The sequence below is a fragment of the Benincasa hispida genome, chromosome 12 (genome assembly GCF_027475165.1).
Source record: "Benincasa hispida cultivar pf3 chromosome 12, pf3_genome.v1.1, whole genome shotgun sequence".
In the NCBI taxonomy this organism is placed as follows: Eukaryota; Viridiplantae; Streptophyta; class Magnoliopsida; order Cucurbitales; family Cucurbitaceae; genus Benincasa; species Benincasa hispida.
In genome coordinates, this window is record NC_143489.1 from 65,738,124 (window position 1) to 65,761,579 (window position 23,456).

Consider the following 23,456-nt stretch of genomic DNA (forward strand, 5'->3'; position numbering starts at 1 on the left):
AGCCCACCCATGACCTAACCCAACCCAACCCAACAAAAATAGAAAAAATTTAATTCAACCCAACCTAAAAACAAAACTAATTGGGTTGGGTAGTTCAAGTAGTTCGGGTTGTCGGGTTATTTGAACACCCCTAATCTAGATTTTGTTTCTGAAAACTATTTTTGGATTATGTGATCCAAACATTATAAATTCTAAAGATAATATTTTTATGTTTTCATCGTATTCAGATTTTGAATTTTAAATTTTAAAATGCAGAATTATACTAAATAAAGATAAAAATATTTAAAAATACAATATGTCATGTCATAAACTGAATTCATTTTTTTAAAAAATATAATATATATTATGTAATATATTATAAATTAGGGTTGTTTTCAAATATTAGAAAAATGAACAAAAATATATACAAATATAATAAAATGTCATTGTTTATCAATGATAGACACTAATAGACTATTATCATCTATTACTGATATACAACTATCATCTATCACTGATTGACATTGATAGAAACTAATAAATGCCTATCAGTGTGTAAACCCCTAAACTTGTTTTACTAGCTAATTATGTTTAAGTCTTCTTAATTATGTAATTAAGCTATTGTCAGTAAGTACTTATGATGTTTGTGTTAGTAGAAGCATATGGAAAGCTAAATGTATGCATATGTATGATTGAATGAAGGAAAATATTCTAGTATTAGGAAGTCATACTCTCGGGTACTTAATGGATAGAAAAATATGCTACATGTCGAATGTCAAGATCTCGGATGAAGTAGAGAGAAGTTAACACTTAGGGGAAAGTAGAGGATTTTATGCGTTGGAGTTATGACACGCCATGCGGCCAGTTTTGTTGAACCATGCGGCCAGAAGTCCAAGAAAGGGACATTATGACTAAGTATAGCTATGTGGTATGTGGAAGGCTATGGAAGAAGTAAGATGGCTCTTGAATGAGGAGGAATTGCCAAGGTTGGTATAGGGGAAGTATGCAACCAACCTCATATGCAAATGGTGAGGGCTAAGTTAGCAAACGAGGTGGCTATGGACCAATGCGTGGAAGGTGTCGTTCAGAAGGTGTGACATTGAGTAGAAGTATGCAATGACCAGGAAAAGGCTTAAGTGGCCACAAGCCCATGCGACGAAGTTAAGCTAGAGAGTCCAGCTTAATTAATTAATAAGTGGGTTAGGTGGCAATCTTAGAAACGCTAATTAAAGGATCAGCATGCCAGGTGGCATTTAATTAAGTTGGATCCTCATGAAAGCCTAGGTATAAATAGGCCTTGTAAAGAAGGGAATCAGTTTGCCAAATTTCCTTGCATCTAAGGAAAGGAAGTATTGCTGTTATTTGAAGCTCAAAAGGTGTTGAAGACTCTCGGGCAAGAGTGAGAGGTTTAAGGATCACCAAACAATCCAAAAGAATTTGTTATTCAAATTCTAAGGTATGTGAGAGTTAAGATGTTTATGAGCAAATTCATTAAGGAAATCTCGTTAGCTAATGGCTGGAATTAGAACTATGGAATCTGGAAGATTAAAATCTGAAATGATATTGTGAATGAATAAGCAGGCAGCTGCATACGGAGAACAAGCAAGCAGCTGACTAGCCGATGATATGTGTTGATGCGTGTGAGCATTGACACAGTATTCACAGTCGAGGCACATTGGGTATGTCGTATAATGGATGCTCATCGCATAGGCTAAGAAGGTGTTCCAGTGCCTATCTGAGCACCATGAGAAAGGATTTCCATTTTTCAACCAAGTTATAAGGTAAAATGGCTAAGTATAGTTAAGGCGATGAGAGGGTTAGAATGCAATGAACTTAGTCATGATACGATAAATGCGATGAAAAATTTATGTGTTAAGCTCAAAAGGGAGCTAATTATATTGACCAAGGGACATTTTCTTATTTCAAGGCAGACGGAAATAGGAGAGGCTTACATACCTTTGAATAAGTAGTTTAAGACAATGAGTGACAAGTTTTAATAAATGTTTTCTAATGATCAGTTTTTCTATGATTTCCAACGCATAATTAATTCAACATGCAGTTTTATAAACATAATTTCTACAACGCATGCTTTACTCATCTGTAGGCTCATGTTTCTAAATAAATGAGATTTCATACGTGAATTTAGAATGCGATTTCAGTAAGTTTATACCTATGGTTTATACTTGATATTTACAAGGCACTATTCGATAATATGAAATTTATGAAGTATGGTTAACTCACATGAGTATTCTGTTATTATATTTATAATAATAAATGTTTTAATGCCTTGTATAAACCCTACTACAATATTGGTACCAAAGACATGGTAAGGTATCCAGATTTCAGTTACACTAGGGATCTTTGACACCGAAGGTATGGTAAGGTGGTCAAAACCTAATCCAACTCTATGTGCACGTATGACCTGTATTATCGATGTTGATGAGATTGAGCAACAGGGTTCTTTCTCAACTAAAGCTATTAGGGATTGAGCAAAAGAGCTCTCCTATATGTTCAGGCAGAGGAAAAGAGGTACTTTACAGGATAATAATGAGCTCACTTCAGAGTTTTCACATATGATAGGATTTCATGTTTTCAATTTTATCTTCCAACCCTGAAAATGATTATGTAAATGTTTTATGAGGAACCACATCTATATTATTTATCTTAAGGCATATTTTATTTTAAATAGTCACTCACTAGGTATTTTAAGCTCATTCTTTTAAATATTTTTTCTTCCAGGTAACGATCGACGTCCTGAACTCGAGTAGATCTGTAAGTCAGTCACTATCAAAATTCTCCAGTAACTTGAAGTTTAGGTGGTCCACTTGTCATGTTTTGAACCCTAATTTTGTTTGTTCTTATTCTAGGATTCCTGGGTGTAAATGTTTGTTATCTGAATATGACTGTAATATAATGGATGTGATTTTTTTTTTTTTTTTAACGGTAGCACCTGTGTAGTTAAGTGAAAGATGAGACGATGTATGTGATTACTGTAAGGTTCTTAACTGTTATCAGGTCAATAGGTGCTAAGGATACAAGTTCATTAGTACAGGTTGGACAATAGTTGTCATAAGAGGATTTTCAATTATTGTCTTCACATCCGTTCTCAGGTTAAGAGGGTAATCTGGGAGGGGGTGTAACACAGTATCTATCAATGTCTATCACTAATAGATTGTGACCTTTTGCTATATTTGAAAATATCTTCAGTAGTTTGACATTTATATACTATTACAAAATAATAATTATATAAATATTTTTAACACAAATCATATTCATAAATAAATTCATAATAGTTTATTGTCAACTAAATATTAGTGGGTAACTACAACTAGTTTTATGATTTACAAACATATAGAAACACATTTTAAATAATTATTTAAATTAAAAACTACTTTCTGAATCTACTACCAAATACATATATGAAAAAAATGAAATATAACTATGTTTTCATTGAATCCATTGTTTTCAAATTTATAGTTTCAAATTCTCTACCAAACAGACACTAAGGGCCAATTTGATGACGTTCCCGTTTCTTGTTTCCTACTTCTTAAGAACTAAAAACAGGAATATGTTTGATAACTATTCGTATTTTCTGTTTCTCGAAAAAAAAAAAAAGAAGAAATGGGAATAGAAACTTGTTTAATAACTATTTCTTGTTTCTTGTTTTTTTTTTTTTTTGTTTTGTAATAAAATAATATAAAAAAGATATGTCATATATTAAACATCGAAAAATAAATTATCAAAATTTTATATCATCTAATAGAAACAAGTCTCGATGCACTATATCCTTCAAATGTTGACTAAATTTGATTAAGAATGTTATTTTTCACTTCAGTTATTTGTAAATTATTTCGTTACAAATTGTCTAGCAAAGTCTGCATATCTTCATCGAACATTGATTCATTGCTAAAGTAATTGAAAAGATTATCTTGATGATCATACAATCTATTGTAATTGTGAATCGTGCAACATGCTATTAGTATAATGTTTGTGTGTTGAATGAGTAAAGATGCATTTGTTGATAATATTTGATCGAGTATGTGATAGAAAAATAAAAGTGAAGTTAAATGAATGTCTTAGTGAACAAAATTTATACATTATAAAATTTTAATCGGTTTCAACTTACTAAAAATAAAATTTATAATTTATAATAATATATAAACATGAATATTGAAAAATTCAAAATTCAGTATTAAACAAATATTTAAATATACATATTCAAAATTTTAAAATTGAAAATTAAAATAACATAAGTCTAAGTAATGAAAAAATCCAAAATTCAAAATTAAACTAACATATAGATGTAGAAAATTTAATAAAGAAAATAAAGAACTATAAAAGAAATAAAGAAAAATTAATATAGAAAAGAAATGAAAATAAAAGGAAATTAAAAAAAAAAAAACAAATTATTTGACTTACTCGTTACGAACTCATAACCAATCACGAAATTGAAGAAAGGAAAGCCGCCTTCGACCATTGGAGAAAGCTGCATTTTGAGATTTTTTTAATGAAATTGTTTTATATAAAATTGAAATAAAATAGGGAGAAACTTTTTTAGTTGTTTCTTAAATTTGACCCAATTTTTAGAAATGTTTCTTATAATCTAAAAACAAGAAAAAGGAACGATTATCAAACAAGTAAGGTTTTTAAAAAATAAGAAACGAAAACAGAAAACAGAAAACAGGAAACGGAAACGTTATCAATAGGATCCTAAGTTTCTCATTCTCATTCTTCAAATCATTCAATTTAATTTTCATTTCACATGATAAAGTCTCATTTTCAGAAAACTTAAATCGATCATTCAAAATATTTTTCTCATTTCAACAATCATCAACTTTATTATGCAACAATCATTATTAATATACTTTAAATATATAAAGTTACGGAGTGTAGGGTAGGTGCAATGCTCCCTAAAGGTTGAAACATTTTGAATCTCTTTTTCCTCTGTTATCTTTTTACAACATTTATTTCTCTTGGTGTGTTTTCCCCTTTTCGGTATACTTTACTTTTCTTTTTTTCTTTTTTTCAAATCGCACATCAAATCAAATAATTTTATATTGGTTACTTTTTAGTCACAGACTTTGAAGAGGTCTTCATTTCTTTAATTGAATTAGTATACTCTTATTCCACTGGATTCGATACTTGGACTCATCCCTCTTAAACTAGTTGGCAGTATATACTTGCACCTAGGGATAGTTTGTTCCAACCCCATTAGTTACCTCATCCTAAACAAATCCAAGACGAGCACTGTTGGAGAGTGGGTGAGACAATTAGATCATTCAACTCAAAAGACTCTCCTCGACCTTAGAGACCGAGACTAAGGCTAACCAACTCGACCCTTTTCTAGGGCTTGCCTTTTGAAAGCCTACAACTGGAGATAGTTGGGGCATATGGTCCAAAAGGTCTGCCTCAATCTCGAAGGTTAAGGGCAACCTACCATAGCTGGTTCCCTTTGCTTAAGCTTGATCTAGCCTTCCTAAATTATTTTCATAAAGGGATGAAACCCTAGGTTTAATCCTACTAGACACCTTTATATGTAAATTCATCTTCTTCTCTAAAATGTGTTTGTGCAAGCACTACATCGTGTTATCCTAATTGTTTTGCGTGACCTAATTCCTAAAATACAAAGTTACCATTGGTATCAGGTGAATTTCCTCACTCAAATTTTGCCATCAACAATCATCAATAAGAAGATGAGTACATTACTATGGATGACATTATGATCCAATGGATTTACGAGATTATATATATATATATTATTCACAGAAATTTATCGTTGGTTAAAAATCACTTTCCATTATTTACTTTTATAGAAGTAACGATTTAGCTTCTAGATTCTTAATTTAAAATCCTATTGAACTCAAGGCAGCTGTATAATATCTAATTCTTTCATGTTCTGTACAAATTTCTCTCTATTATAATACTCCCAAAAAAACAAACTATATTACCTATAATTTCCTCATATTACCCACACAAAATTATTTTCCAAATCAAACTATAAAATTTTAATGAAGCTGATTTCAGTCCATACTCCAAAAAGGGTTTTGTTCTAAGCTGTGTTCTTATCAGAATGAAATATCAGCCACCACCTGCTTTCTTAAACCACAACCACTCTCGAGTGGGTCTCAAGATTTGCTTCAATAAAGCCATTTTAGGAACATTCCAGTGTTCTACATGCCTGAAATTTTCCATCAAGAGTTGGAATGAAATGGAGATTTTAGCAAAGAAGATTAAGAAAGACAAAGGATTTACAGGTTCGCCTTTAAAGTGGGCATGTTTACCTGCATACTTTTCCAGATCTTGCATCAAAATAATACTCTGTATATCCAGTTGCTGCAATATTTTTGCCAGATTGTTTAGAATGCAAGCAAGAAGATGTTTGAACTTCACAATAGCTCTATAGAAACTTAACAAACTTATCTCAAACTCAAGTTTTCATGGCACTGATGAGTGGTGAGTATAGTATGATTTTTTAGAAGTGAAAAGTGCTTTGATCCATCAAACGCAATCTTAAATTTTCATATTAAAAAGTGATATTGAAATTTTTTTAAATACTTTAAAGTACTTGCACTTAAAAGTTAAAAATGAACATGAGATGGCTTTTGAATCAGTGTTTCTGATCGGTACTTATAGAATAAGTCACAGTTGGATGCTTCCTCTCTAAAAAGTTTTCATATTTGTTCTTAAAATTTTCTGAATTACTTTCAACAATGTAACTACGAGGATATTTTGAATAATTTTGAAATGGTTAAAATTATTTTTGTCATGTTCAGAATCAATCCAAAATATGTTTTTAATCATTCAAAATCAATGCATTTAAAAGTGTAAAATCAAACATTAAATTGATCATTGAGTGATTAAAGAGATGACATGCCTGGAGATAAATTTTGAAATTGTTAAAATCATTCCAAAACTTGTATTTACTTATTCAAAATCAATTCTAATGATATGAAAATGACACTTAATAGTGTCTAATCAAACATTAAATTGGTTTTGAAGTATTAAAAACATGTTCCAGAGTCATTTTAAATATGACAAAAGTAATTTTAATAATTTCAAAATCACTCTCAAACATAATCTTAAACAACATGAAAGTCTTGAAATGACCCTTTAACAAGTTCAAAGTAATTTTTACGACCATTTCAAAGCACTAAAACTTCGTAGAGGAAAAACTTAATTAGCGCTTTCATTCTTTTTTGAAATCCGTAAATGTCTGAACAACCCACCCGATTAAGTTTCACTTAAAAAAACACCATCAAAGAAATTATCCCAAACTCTCTCTAATGCATAATATAGATTACATGTACCAGATAGAATTGGTCTCCAAGGAAACGACAAGATACAACTGAACCTCCAATGTCCAATGCCCTTGTCCTGTACTCAGTCCAAACAACTAACAATTCAACACTAAGCACAGTAAACAAAAAACAGCACTCTAGAGTGAACTTACCTCAAAATCCTCCCATTTGGTAAGCTTCATGTTTGACTTATCCACAAGGGATCCAAAATTTGTACAGTTTCTTTTAAATCGACGAAGCCCTTTGAAAGAACCAGCTGGATCAGCAAATTCACACTGCTCTTCATAAGCTTCAAGAGTAAGGTTCCCTAATCATCACCAAATACACAAATAAACAAAAGTTTAAAAAATTATCACAAGTTCTACGATAAGACAGAAAAATAGACGTCTATTAGATACTTTTCAAAGTTAGGGACCAAATAGACACAATCATGAATGTCATTAGTCTTTAAACTTCCATAATGCCACCTAATGTCTACCTACTTTATTATTGACCAACTACATTGTTCCTTATATGCCTATATTAACATAAATATTTGAATTTAGGTGAAAGAGTACACATCAATTACCACGAAGCTATATTGCACTTAGGCAAAATATTTGAATTTGGTGTCTATTGTTTTAGAAGCTTCGACAGAGTTCCTATAATTTGAGTCCTAATGGCTTAGATTTAGTTTCAATTTAGTCCTTATGGTTTCAAAGTTTTTATTTGGTCTCTATAGTTTAGTAAAACATCAAAAATGGTTTCTATCATTATCAAATACCATATTGACAATATGACAACTTTTGAGATTTAATCCGACCAAAATGAAATTATAGCAACATTGTTAAGTGAAAATTAAAGAAGTTTAACGGTCACTCCAAATCTACATTAATGGTTTTCTCATTCCCAAACTTCAACAACTTCTCCATAGGAACAAACTCTTGAGTAATAATTGACTAAAAACAACTTGAATTGAACAAAACAATCTTCATCTCAAAAGAACCACAGAACCCAACAATTTCCAAACTTCCAGATTCCCAAAGAGAGAAAAAAAAAAAAAGGCAGAACAGCAAATAAACAAAAATTTCCCAAACCTGTGACGAAGTACGACCGCCCAAAATCCTCCTTAATCGTTTCCACGATAAGCGGGCGATGAATTGCACCGGACACATCTCTGGCGAGCTCCTGAGCCCTAAGGGGAGTTTCGACATCCGACGGCGGGCGGAGAAATGAAGCAGCGATCCCCAAGAGTTCGGAGCCATACCAAGCGACCTTCAGCACCGCATTCTCAGGCTTGGATTCTTGATTCTTCGGCGAATCGGTAGCTGGATTGTTCCCCTGGCACCGGATTCTGGAGATTCTGAGAGGGAGATTAGGACGAATGGGGTTGAGAGAGGTGCGGAGGGATGAATGTGATTGGATAGAGAAGATGGTCGCCATTGCAATTAAGAAACATGGAGTCGCCGAGAGAGATGGTTTGGCAGGTGATTGAATCAGAATGTTTTTGGAGCCTTGCCGCGCCAAAACGAGTGGCAGCCACGAGAACCAAAACAATATCTGATTCAGGCCCGTTTGTGGCGGAGTTATTAAGTCGGGGTTATTATTCCAAGGTTAAATTATAATATTTATATTTTTGAAATATGGCTTATGGTTAATAATTAAAATTTGGTATTTATGATTTGAAAAAAATATCATAATTAAAATTTAGGACTATCTAAAGTGAGTTTAGATCAACGGTAATGAACATGGCTTTCCTCCTTTGAAGTCGAAGGTTTGATCCCACACCTGTAGTTGATGTACTAAATAAATAAATGTTAGAACTCTTTACGAATGTTTTATCAATCCATAGAAACTCAATTCAAACTTTATCCAAACTATAGGGATCAAATTTATAATTTAACCTTATTTAAAAAATATTTTATATATTTTGAGTTCAATCAATCTTTGTGTAGCTCAATCGAGTATTCAATTACAAGTTCTCACATGAAAATTTTTCTTTTATAAAAAGGATTATATATATATATATATATATTTTCCTTTGTAGTTGGAGGAGATGTATGGAGATGGATGTAGTCTAGGTTGCACAAGTATTACTGATTTTCCTATAAAATTATCAAAAATATATATTTTTTTTTCATTTTATTTATTTAATTTAGATAACTAGAGGCATCTTTATTAAAGACATTTGTTCTAATAACCTAAAAAGTAAAAAATTAATTGCATACCAATGTCTCATGTTTAAAGTAAAAAATTACTGAGGAAAATTGTGTGTTCAAAATTCTAACTTCAACTTCATTGCATATCTATTGCCTAATTTATTGAAATTTAGCATTTTATGGTTAAACTTAGTATCATATTGCAAATGTAAACTCATCTTTTATGCATAGTTTGTTTATCTATAAAAAAATTCAAGTAAATTTTTTTAGGGCTATTTTTAAATATAACAAAACGAACCAAAATATTTGCATGATATATTAAAATTTTACTGTCTATCTGTGATATACTACAATAGATCACGATAGACAATTATATTTTTATATTTTTATACAAGAAAAATTAGGATATGGACAATTATATTTTTCCATTTTTTCTAATTTCTAAATTATTACTAAACTGTTATAAAATTGAGGAGCACAATAGGAACTCGGATACGGAGAAAATTAAAATAATAAAATATAATAGTTGTCTACAAATGTAAATTAAAAATATGGAAAATGGAAATTTGAAATGGATTTTCTCACAAATGTGTGTCTACAAAATCCACAAATGACCACTTTATTTATAGGGAGTTTAGCAAGTAAGATGTTGGATTTAGTATCCTAAATCTTGTGCATCTTGTAATTTGTAATTTATATAAATTATTTATTTAATAAAATAAGCGATATTTTATTTGACATTTAGAACGCATTAACTCAATCCAATACTAAGATTCATGGTTATTTTATGTAGCTTTAACAGTATGTGATAGACATACAAGTGGATCATATTCAAGTAATAACCTAAAAAGTCTGCAGTATATGTGGATAAGGTTGGTTGTCTTATCATTGTGACATTACAGGTATGACTCAATTTATAAATGTTACAAGAGTCGTAAGTGTTACAAACGATTTGATCTAAATCGTTCATGTGGAGACATGTGAGTGGAGGCATCCTGTACAAAGAGTTTGTATAAGACCGGACCATGAAATGTTTTGTTCTCTCTTTATAACACCATTAATTGAAGAGACTATTTCATAAGATGACCATAGGTAACTCGATCTCAATCTTGAATTGATTATGGACTCCTATTTATGAAGACAGTCCTTTGATTTGTATGGGTGAGAGTGATCCATGTCATCGACTTAATAAACCTATCATTGTGGGGATTTGTCGAAGTAGGGAGTTGGGAACATAACTCCAAAAGATGGAATTCACTTCTTGCTCTTTTAAGTATTGACTCCAGATCTTGAACAAGGGACCCCTCCCTCTCATTGGCCCAAAAGAGATCTGTTTATGATAGAACCATAAACAGAATTCATCAGAGGGTCAATAGGACTAAAGGAGAGATGTAATTACGTGGGTAAAATGGTAATTTGACCCAGTTGTAATTACGAGCAATTTGTGAAAGATCGACTTATTGATGATTGGTTATATCCATGGCACAAAAATATATCTACAATGCAAAGAGTGCAGCTATTGATCCCCGTTAATGAATGTTAATTAAGTTAATTAATACGTTTAATTGATTTAGTTTTGAATAATTGGAACTTCTAATTTGTAAGTCCATTAGGTTCCGCTGCTAGCACTATGGGTAAACACAAGGATCGATTTATTTTAGAATAATTTGAACTGTTCAAATTATTTTAGGAAATTTCATATTAATAAGGATTAATATAAAATATAACGTATAACATTATACATGATAGTATATAGTTAATTATAAATATGATTTATAATTATTATATAATATGAAAGAATGATATTTAAATAGGATTCAAATATTAAATTAATATGAATTGGATTCATATTAAAACTATAAAGTAAAATTTAATATGAATTGGATTTAGATTAAAACTATAGATTAAGAGAGATATATGCATTTTATATATTTAAATGTATGTTTAAACAAATATGTTATATTTATATTAAGTAATTAATAGTTAATTAATTAATTAGTTAATATTTATTTATTTAATTATTTATTATATATTAAATACGATTTAGTATATATATTTATTAATTAAAAAATTAATTGATTTTAAAATAAAAATAACTCCCCTATAGTTGTGCAGGGGAGTGGAAACTGAGGTGTGAGAGGGTTACTTCTCTTCACGTTAGTTTCTGTAAAAAGATAGAAACTAAAAAAAGAAAAAAAAGCACTCTCTTCTCTCTCAATTCCTCAAAGAAAAAGTTTTTCGTTCAAGATTTCTTTAGTTCCCTGCCAATTTGGATCCACCATCTGTGATCCTTCCAAAGGCATGGGGGGAAGCCCTTTTGGCACCATCGCTTAAGTTCTTAGATGTTTTAAGGTTTTTTTTTTTTTTTTTTTTTTTTTTGAAGAATTGGTCTTGAAAGGTAATTTTTCTTTCCGGTAGTTTTCTGAATGCTTAGCCTTTACTTTGCTGTAAATCAATTCAGTGATTTACCCAATCCCAAGTCAAAGACAAAAGTATTAAAACACTTCCACATTGGGGTTCAATCCCCACAATTGTGGTACACTTGGACACTAAACATGAGTTGTATGACACATCAACACATGGGGTAATGGAGAAGTGACACTTGGTATTTGAACACTAAACATGAACATCTAATTACACATATTTTATGATATTAGTTTGATACTACGTGCATCACACGTAATTTAAAAAGAGAACTTAATTATAAAATTTTTACAATACAACCTTAATTTATGAATAAGAGAGTTCTATTTTTTAAAATAAATCATGAAAAAATATTTATAAAAAATTTAGAAGTTGGGTGAGGAAAAGTAACATTTATTTTACTTGAATATAAAATGTATGACACATGATCAACACATGGGGTAATGGAGAAACGACACTTGATATTTGGCTACTAAACATGGACATCTAATTTACACATATTTTATGATACTAGTTTGATGCTGCGCGCATGCATAATTTAAAAAGATAATTTAATTATAAAATTTTTATAATACAAACTTAATTTATGAATAAGAGAGTTTTATTTTTTAAAATAAGTCATGAAAAAACATTTATAAAAATTCTAAAAGTTGGGTGAGGAAAAGTAACAATTATTTTAATTGAGTTTAAAATGTATTATGAAAGAATAAATAAATTAAACTTGTATAAAATAATATATAAATTAAAATCTTTTTACTATTTTTTTTAAAAAAAAATTGTAATAATTATCATTTTGGTGAAAAAATCTGTTTTATTTTAATCGGGATGATTTGATTATCTTCCTAATTTCGAACTTTAATATAAGCAAAATTACTACTATTATTATTTTTGGTCAGTTGGTTAAAAAATGTTATTTGATATTTGGATTTAAATTATTTGATTGTCCTCTTAATTTTCGTACTACTTTTTCTCAAGTTTTGTGATAATTATCTCTAAGCTAACTTTTTTATTTTAATTTTGATGATTTGATTATCTTCATAATTTCAAACTTTGATTTAAAGCAAGCTTTTTTAATTTCGTCATAATAATCTCTTTATTATTTCTTTTTTCAAAGGTTTATTTTTTGATGATTCGATTATCTTGTTAATTTCAATTTTTGGTTTAAACCAAGATTTTTTTTTTTTTAAAAAAACATCGTAATAATTTTTCTTATTTAATAAAAAACTTTTTTATTAGATGATTTGAATAGCCTCATAATTCTTAACTTTTAAATCAAACCAAAACGTTTTTCTATTTTTTAATTGATTTGGATGATGTGATTATTCTATTAGTTTCAAACTTCAATTAAAATAAAATATTATTATTTTCTATTTTTGTATAAAATTTTATAATATTTTTTCTTAGTTGAAAAAAAGATTATTTGATTTTCCTCCTAATTTAATTTTTTTTCATATTTTAATGTCAACAAAATTATAATTTTCTTCTTGATTTTTTTTAATGAATTGGAGTGTACTTACAACAAATTTGAAAAGAGAAAAAAACAAAAAAAAAAAAAGTAAAAAAATATTATAAATTCCCTAAATTCATTGGTGTGCATTTACAAAAATTAAAACATGAAAAAAAAAACTACAAAAGCATTAGAGGATATTAGAGGATAAAATGTGATTTTTTTAAAAAAAATCCCTTTATTTAAAGCGAAGTAGATATTATTAAAGATATCTTTAATAATATGATTTAAAAAGAAGTAGATAAAATGTGATTTTTTTACCTTAATTTAACTTGAAGTAGATATTAGAGATAAAATGCGATTTGAAAAAAAAATGTGAATAAGAGATTCGAGGATAAAATGTGATTTTTTTAAAAAAAAAATCCTTAATTAAAGAGAAGTGGATATTATTAAAGATAAAATGTGATCTTGTTTAAATATTTTTTGTCAATTAGAGATTAGAGAATAAATGTGATTTTTAATATATATTTTCTTTTTATTTAATCTTAAGTAGATATTAGAGATAAAATAAGATTTTTTAATGATTTAAATGAGAAATTATATAACATATCCCAATAGCCATCAATTAAAAGGGGCAAAAGGGAAAATCAAATGTTTCTCCCCCATAACCCTAGATTTGTAATATTTCCCCTCAGATGCTCATTATATATATGAAATATGCCTCACTAAAATCTTACTAAAAAAACCCGATGGGAAAAAACCTAGTGAAGAAAAAAAAAAGTACATATTTCATGTAATTTATACTCCAATATTTCATGTAATTTATACTTCTAAAAGAATACAATATATTTGTTCCATCTATCACTTAAGAACTCTGAGTCATCACATTATAATGTTGTGTACCAATTTTTCAAATTTTACGGTTGATAATGATTTTGTAAATAAGTCTCTCAGGTTATCCTTCGAAAAACTTGTTGTACAGTGATGTTGTCATTTCCTTCAAGATCATGATTGCAGAAAAGCTTGGCTAAAATATGTTTTGTTCTATCTCCTTTAATATATCTTCCTTTGATTTTGGTTATGCATGCTGTGTTGTCTTCGTATAGTATCATTGGAAGATTTTTACTAGAAGACAAGCCACATGTTCCACGAATGTGCAGAGTCATTTATCTTAGCCGTACACATTCTCTACTAGCTTCGTGAATTGCAAAAATTTCAACATGATTTGAGGAAGTGGCCTTTATGGTTTTTTTTTTTTAATTGCCATGATATAACAAATTCTCTACATGTGAACAGATAACCTGTTTGAGTCTAGCCTGATGTGGATAAGATAAATATCCATAATTTTCATAACCATCTAGATCGATTTATTTGAATAAAACAAACTCATATCCATCGTTTCTTGTAGATAACGGAGTATATGCTTAACAATGTATTTTTGTTAGAGAAAAACTATATCTAGCTAATAAATTTACTGAAATTGCAATATCTGGTCTTGTATTATTAGCAATATACGTAAGTGGATTAATTATACTAAGATATGATTCTTCAGAATTGATAGTTTTTTTCATTATTGTCTTAAGGTCGAAATATATCTTTTTTACGTTCAGTGAACGAACTTCCATTGGAATGTTTAATGGATATGCTTTGTTTATATAGTATTGGGATTGATGCCCTAGATCTCGTCGTCTTGTAGTTTATAATTGTATTGTACAAACTTTTTATTTATCTAATAAAATATGAGGTATTTTATGCGACATTTAGTTGCATTAACTCACAAAAATAAATAAACTAACAGCTAGGGTTATCTTTTGTAACTTAAACATGTATGTGGAGATCATATAGGTGTATTAAGTTTAAGTGATAACCTAAACGGTTTGTAGTGAATGGATAAGGTTGGGTACCTTATCTTGATGACACTATGAATACAGTATGTTTTGTAGTAATTGCAATTGTTGTAAAGTGCTACAAATGATCTGATCTTGATCATTCATGTGAAGACATGTGAGTAGGGGTATTCTATACAAATAATTTGTATAAGACCAGACCACAAAATGAATAGTCTATCTGTATATGTTGCTGGAAGAAACGTACATTTCATCAGGATGATCATAGGTGACCTGACCTGAATCTTGAATGAGTTGTGAACTCCTGCCTATGAAGGCGATCCTTTGATTTGTGTGGATGAGAGTGGTCAGTTTCGTCGACTTAATATGCCTACCATTTTGGGGATTCGTCTAATTGGAGATATGGGAATGCAGCTACACAAAAGAATTCACTCCTTCCCTACTGTTAGGATAAGTAGAGAAATTGCTCTCTTAAGGGTTGATTCTAGGGCTTGAACAATGTAGCATCATACTCTCTCCTGCCCAGAGAAGAGTTTGTTTATAGTTGGACTATAACTTGTTGTTCATTAGATGGATCAGTGGTACTTAATGAGCTAGACGTAACTACAGAGACAAACTGGTAAGTTTGGCCAAGCTGTACTTACGAGTAATTTGTGAAGGATCAACATACTGTTGAGTGGTTATATCTAATGGACATAGAAGTTTATCTATAGTGCGTAGAGTACAATTGTCGGTCTTTAGTGGAGTGACCGACCGTTAATGAAAGTTGATTAATTCAATGAAAGAGTTTAATTAATTTATCAAATATCATTGGAGCTTCAATCTATAGGTCCATAAGGTTCCCTCATTAACTCAATTGGGATTGAAGAGAATCGAATTAATTTGAATTAATTTGAATTGTTCAAATTAATAAATGGAATTAATTATATAAGTTATAATTAATATAAAATTATTTATATGAGATAAAATAATATAAAATTTTATTTGAGAGAAAATGAATATTTAAATATGGTTTAAATATTAAAATTAATATAAATTTGATTCATATTAAATATTATAAACTAAATGAGAGAATATTAAACTATAGGTTATGTGTTATATTAGATATAACATATGTTTCTTTTAATATATGATATTAAATTAGTTTATATATATATATATATATATTAACTAAAGGAAAGTTAGTTTTTGTTTAATTAAATAACTTAGTTATTAGGGAATGGAGTTATTTGATATCTTTTCCCCTTCCCCATTATTTTCTCATTAACTAACATACAGAAGTGGGATTGGTTGAATCTTTCATCTTTCCCTTCCATTCTAGCATAAATATAGGTGTGCATTGCTCTCGCAAGATATAGAATTTTATCTCATATAAATTGATCTTGAAGCCCACAAACTCTCATCGATTCTCTACCTTTCTCGGAACTTAGAGATACATTTTTGTATTTTTCTGGTTGTTCAAAGATCGAAGGGAATTCAAAGAGTATGGCACTTCAAGAAGAACATAAAGAGTTTGAGTCTTCAAAGGTGAGTGATCTTCCGATATCATCTTCCTTTTCATTTTTTAGGTGATGACATGCTGAATTATATCAAATGTTTATGTTTCCGTTTTTTTGTCTGATTATATGTTATGTAGAATAATTTTGGGATACTGATCCTTTCCGCATAGAGTGTCCTCCACTCTTTCATATAGAACCTTTTTAAAACTTTTCCTGTGTAAGTTGACTGATGAACAAATATCTCATCTGCTAAATGCTCAATTTGCAAGCGAAGGTAATTTTTTTTTTTCCTGAGATCTTTCATCTCAAATTATTTCTTAATATATTCTATTGCTTTTGAAAGCTCTTTAGGAGTTCCAATTATATTAAAGTCATCAACATATATAGTTATAATAGCAAATCCCGACTGTGATTTCTTTATTAAAACGCACGGACATATTGGATATTTTGATATCCTTCTTTCAACAGATATCTACCCAAGCGATTGTACCACATTCGTTTTGATTGTTTCAATCCAAATAGTGATCTTTGCAACTTTATTGAATACAATTCCTGGGAACTTGATTTATATGTTTCAGGTATCTTAAATCCTTCTGAGATTCTCATATAAATATCATTATTAAGAGATTCATATAAATATGTTGTGACAATATCTATAAGATATATGTCTAAACTTTTATACACAGTCAAACCAATTAAAAATCTTAGTGTAATTGCATTCACCGCTAGAGAATACGTCTCCTCATAATCAATACCATGTTTTTGTGGAAAAACTTTGTGAAACTAATATTGCTTCGTATCTTGTGGCCTCATTATTTTCATTTCTTTTTCTCACAAATACTCATTTGTATCACATAGGTTTGACACCTAGTGTTTGAACTACTGATCCAAAAACCTAACGTCTTGAAAGTAAGTTTAATCATGTCTTGATTGTTTCTTTCCACTTAAGTCAATCTTTTTTATGTCAACATTCTTCAACAAATTTTGATTCAGGAACCTCATTTTCAGATATAATATCAAGAGCAACATTATACACAAAAATGTTATCAATAACTATATTAGTTCGCTTCCTTCTTTTCGCTATCATGACATAGTTGATTGAATTTTCATTATTATTTTTAGGTATTTTACCTTCTTTAATAGTCATATCAAGGATTTCTTCCTAAGTATTTATATCCTCAACCAAGTCTTTTTTATTGTTGACTAATTTTCTTTTGCGAGGATTTTTATCTTTGGAATCTAATGGTCTACCACGCTTTTGGTGTGTTCCAGACTCGTTAGTGACAATTTGCTGTGTTGGGTTATCAATTTTTTATGGAACATTTGCAGTTGTGATATGTGATTTAGTTACTTTCTTTGCATCTATAATGCATATGGTAACTGATTTGCTACATTTTGCAAATGAATTATCTTTTGAACGTCAAGTTCACCCTGATCAGTACGAGGATCTAAATGAGACAATAATGTTGCATTCCATGTAATTTCTTTTTCCAACTTCTTAATTTCTCCCCCTAATATGGAAAATTTGTCTCATTAAAATGACAATCAATAAATTGTTCAGTAAATACATCATGCATCAAGGGTTCAAGATATTTAATAATTGATAGGGAATCATATCCAACATATATTCTTAACCTCCTTTGAGGACCCATCTTAGTATGTTGTGGTGGAGTATTTGGAACATAGACTTGTTGGGATCGGTATCCTAAATCTCTCTTGTATTTTCGTAGTTTGTAAACTTTTGTATAAACAAATTGTTATTAATAAAATAATTGTTATTGTATGAGCATACACTCAATCCAATAAACTAAAATCTTAGGTTATTTTATGTAATTTAAACATGTATGAAGAAACATACAGGTGGATCATATTTAAATGATAACTTAAACGGTCTGTAATTGATGGATAAGGCTGGGTACCTTATCTTGGTAACACTACGGATATGAGCCACTTTGTGGATGTTACAAGTTGTAAAAGTGTTATAAATGATCTGATCCTGATCATTCATTTGGAGACATGTGAGTAGGGGTATCCTATACATATAATAAGTTAGTTATTATATATATATAATTATTAATTAAATAAAATTAATTTTAATTTTAATTTAATCTTAAAATTAAAGGAAGAAGTGCTTAATTTTCTCTCCATCAATCGTGTGGAAGAAGTGAACGAAGAGTTCAATTTTTGGGGTTATCCATCGTCTTCTTCACGGTTGAGACTTTCTCTGTGATTTTCTCTGAAAAACCTCCCAAGAACACAAAGAAGAAAAAAAAGGGGTTTTCTTCTTTCTCCTTTCAATCTTCCCAAAATTCAGAGCTCATAACTCTTGGATTCTCATTCCCAAGAGAATACAGAGGTTGACTTCTTGGTGGTGGCCATTTGGGTTTTCATTTTTGGAGATCAACTTGTAAAAAATACAAGTTATCTTTGCTCTTAAGTTAGAACAATTAGGATTTTTAATGATAAATTCTCCTCATTTTTAATAGAAACGCATGGATTTACTTGAACAATAGCAAATTCATGTAAAAGAAGTTTTATCACTGATTATCACGGCGCTAATGCACTACTTTGCAGGATTTCAACGCAAGAACTAACAAAAATGCATTAGACAAGTACCAACGCATGAACCATGCGTCGGAGGGAATTCAACGCATAGAAGATTCGTTACTCTGGGCTGATTGTGTTACATTACCACTTGCAAGCATGGATACCTGCAACAGGCGGCATCTGAAAAGCTTCCAAAAAGTTAGGCGGCCAACCAGGACATGGAATTTAATGCTGTCCAGGGCATGGATTTAAATGCAGCACATCCTCCAAGTGGACGAGACCAACGCCTATAAATACTTGAAGACCCTCCAGAATTAAAAAAAGAAGAAAACAATTAGAAACTCTATACTCTCTGTAAATTTTTAGACTTAATTTTAGCTGTACAAGTTGTGCCGAGGTGTAAGACGATCGAAGGAACTGAGAACCATCACCACCGCCGGCCAAGGAGTGAAGAAAGTTATTCTTGAGAAAGATACTATGTCCTCGGCTCTTTAAAGTGATTGTACACAACAAGATTGAGCCAAAGAACTATAAGAGATTGTATTCTTTGGCTTGACTCATTCTCTCTCTTAATATCATTTTCATATCATTTTGATTGAATATAGTTCTTTGTAAAGACTCATTGATCCTTTGTTAAGTTCATATATTTGATCATCACTTTTGCTACTGTTTGTCTTCTATTTATGTTGAAAGCATTAGTACTTCATGCATAATTCTGTTTCAACGCCTAACCTAACTTGACAACTTGGTGAAAGCATCTTTAACTTAATTATTTGAAAGAATAGCTAAGTCGCATGAAGCAGAACACCTAGTACAGCTAGAGATAGACTTACTGGTGTTTCTTGCATTCTAAGTTAGACGCATATAACCTAGAGATAGACTTGTATGTCATTTGCATTGAGAAATGTTGAATGGAGTCTAACGCATGAACAGAAAGATGAGCAAACCATCCCATTTCATCTACACTACGTAAGTTGTGTACAAGTATCTTTAACCGGCGCGTCCACTTACAAAAAAAATCCATTCTCACATGAACCATCATTTTCCACTCAGCTCTTTTGTATCACACTGCACAGGCATAGCATGTTAGTATAAACAACACATCTTTTGTATTTATTTAGGAAAACCCCTATTGCGAGTACAACGCATTCTCTGTGTTTAGTGAACTGAATCACCGTGTTCGACCCTGGACTTGCCAGGAACTTGGATTAGATTTATACTTGGGTTTAATCTAGGAAAACTTGAACGCCATTTTAAGGAGTTGTGTGCCCTCTGTGTATAACTCTAACGCACCGACGCATTGCACATATTTGGACGCATCAAGGCACAATACAACACTCATACTTAGAATTTATTTTTTCAATCTGTTTTACTCTAAGCACTTCTAATGCACCACACGATAGAAAAGTGGAACAATCAAAGTGTTCGTGATCGGATCAAGAGATTACATGAAGAATTTTGGCATCAAGAATAAGTTGTTCTTCTCCCTAATTCCCTCCTGTAACTGTCTTATTATTATGCATAATTTGATTGTTCTATAATTTGGGATTCTGTAAAAAAAAAAAAAAAAAAAAAAAACTAATAATAATAAAATAAAAAATAAATAAAATTGGGAATGATCCCGCTTCCGCTGCGGAACTTCACCATTCCTTCAATACTACACATCAAAAAATTCTCAAATGGAAAATATTTGACTCATGACCATAGGTTAATTGTAATGGCGAATACTTATGAAAAGCTACTGGCCTAATACGTACATGTGACGCAACATGCATAACATGACCCCATATAGATGTAGGAAGCTTAGCTCTCATAAGTAATGGTCTAGCAATTAATTGCAAATATTTTAAGAATGATTATGCTAAACCATTTTGTATATGAACATGAGCTACAAGATGTTCAACACTTATCCCAATTGACATACAATAATTATCAAAAGCTTGAAATGTAAATTCACCAACATTATCAAGACGAATTATTTTAATTGTATAATCAGGAAATTGTATTCTTAACTTAATTATTTGAGCAAGTAATCTTACACATGCAAAAATTTGACTTGATAATAGGCACACATGTGACCATTTACTAGATGCATCTATTAATACTATAAAATATTTAAATGGTCTAGTTGGTGGGTTAATAGATCCACATATGTCACCATGAATTCGTTCTAAAAATGTAGGTGATGCAATTTTCACTTTAGTTGGTGATGGTCTAATTATTAATTTGTTTTGAGAGCAAGCATCACATGATAATTTATTAGATTGAAGAATCTTTTGGCTCTTCAATGGATGTCCATGTGAATTCTCAATAATTCTTCTCATCATTATAGACCCTAGATGACTTGATTGGTCATACTAAATTGTAGATATGTTTGGATTCATGAACTTTAGGTTCATTGTTGTATATGTTTCAATTACTCGTATATGAGTATAATATAATCCAAAAGATAAGGTAGACAACTTCTTCATTATACATTTTTCAAGTGAAACAATAAATATGATATAAAGATATTTTGTCTCATTTTTATATCAGTCTCAATATGATAACCAATGCAATGTAAATATTTTAAACTTAGTAGATTTCTCTTTGATTGACTAGAGAACAATGCATTGTTAATTGTAAATTTTGTTCCTCTAGGCAAAATAATATTTTCTTTTTCGAATGTTTAAATCAGGTTTGCAGAACTTGATATTGTATTAACTTTTGCTTCTAGCATTGTTAGTTTGGAGAAAAAATTTCTACCTGTAAGTATTATATGTGTAGTTGCACAATTTGCCAGACATAGATCTTCATTCTTTATTTTTGAATCACTCAATATATGAAAATAGTCCACGATTCTTCATTAAACAAGAGAATTACAATAAGTTATACAAAACTTGAAATACAAAAATTTAACCTAAAGATATGAAAGATAATAATAATAATAATAAACATTAATTCTAGATATTCTCAAAATCTAAAGAAGATCTTGTTGTTCCATCGATGACGTTAATTTTCTCTTCAAGAGATTCAAATAAGTTGGCCACGTCTAAATTTTTCATATGAGATGGGTCAAATATATCATTATCCTGGTATGCGAATTTGCTTCCACATTTTTCCTTTCTTCCTTCAGGGAAGCTTCATATAGAACAACTAGATCTTTTGATGTACAAAAATACTTGACCAATGCCCACTCATACCACATCAAAATCATTTTTGTTCATCACCTTTTGAATTCTTATGGAGTTTTTCTTTTATGATCATCATTTCAAACGGTTCTTTTGAAATTTGGATGATTAGAACAACCACTAGAAAAACAACAATTATTTCTTCCTCTACCACGGTCACAACCTTAACCACGACCCCGACCCCAACCCCGACCACGATTATTAAAATTTATAGCATTCACTCCAGAGAATGGTGTTGTTCCAGTTGGTCGAGATTTGTGGTTCTTCATCAATAACTCATTATTTTGTTTGGCCACAAGAAGACATGAGATGAGTTCATAATATTTTTTTAAAACTTTCTCTCGATATTGTTGTTGAAGGAGCATATTCGAGATATGAAAAGTAGAAAATGTCTTTTCTAACATATCCACATCAGTAATTTTTCTCCGCATAACAACAATTTTGAATTGATTATGCGGAGTTGTAGTCACTTACTGATTTTAAATCTTGAGACCTTAAATGCATCCATTCATAACAAGTTTTAGGAAGAGTAACTGACTTCTAGTGATCATATCTTTCTTTCAAATTATTCCACAAGAGACGAGGATCTTTTACTGTTAGATATTTCATTTTCAATCTCTCGTGGAGAAGACGACAAAGGAAGATCATGACTTTTGTCTTTTCTTGACTAGATGCCGTATTATCTTGTTTAATTGTTTCCCTAAAGTTCATTACATCCAGGTGTATTTCGACATCAAGCACTCACAACAAATAACTATTACCATGAATGTCAAGAGCGACAATTTCTAGTTTTGTAAAATTTGGTATGGTAACACTGTCACAAAACATTGTATTTATATTAGAAATTGAAAACATACAAAATATTTAATTTATTAATTGTAGTAAAGAGAGGGAAAACAACATATCTTTAAGGTCTACCTTTAGCAAGAGAAATGATAGGAAATTGTGAAACACAATGGAAACTCGAATATAGAAAAATATAATGTATAATAATAAATAAATAAAATATCAAAATATAAGAAATTATGTAAATAAAAAATATGGAAAATGAAAATTTGAAGTATGTGTCTACAAAATCCACATATGATCATTTATTTATAGGGATTT

General features: G+C 30.2%; 1 protein-coding gene across 3 annotated transcripts; it reads right to left on the minus strand.

Annotated features, from left to right (window-relative positions):
• Window positions 1-5,817: 5,817 nt before the first annotated feature.
• Window positions 5,818-8,852, minus strand: LOC120092709 (Nuclear transport factor 2 (NTF2) family protein). Of its 3 annotated transcripts, none has more exons than XM_039050861.2 (5): window positions 8,354-8,852; window positions 7,430-7,584; window positions 7,287-7,353; window positions 6,261-6,312; window positions 5,818-6,157 (listed from the first exon to the last, which is right to left on the minus strand). In XM_039050861.2, the coding sequence occupies exons 1-5, from the start codon at window positions 8,697-8,699 to the stop codon at window positions 6,058-6,060; spliced, it is 720 nt and encodes a 239-aa protein (XP_038906789.1). In that variant the 5' UTR covers window positions 8,700-8,852; the 3' UTR covers window positions 5,818-6,057. The 3 variants fall into 3 exon arrangements, with proteins under 3 accessions (XP_038906789.1, XP_038906790.1, XP_090164810.1); XM_039050862.2 differs by having other exon boundaries at window positions 7,287-7,372; window positions 8,354-8,839; XM_090308684.1 differs by lacking the exon at window positions 7,287-7,353 and having other exon boundaries at window positions 8,354-8,839.
• Between the last annotated feature and the right edge of the window lie 14,604 nt (window positions 8,853-23,456).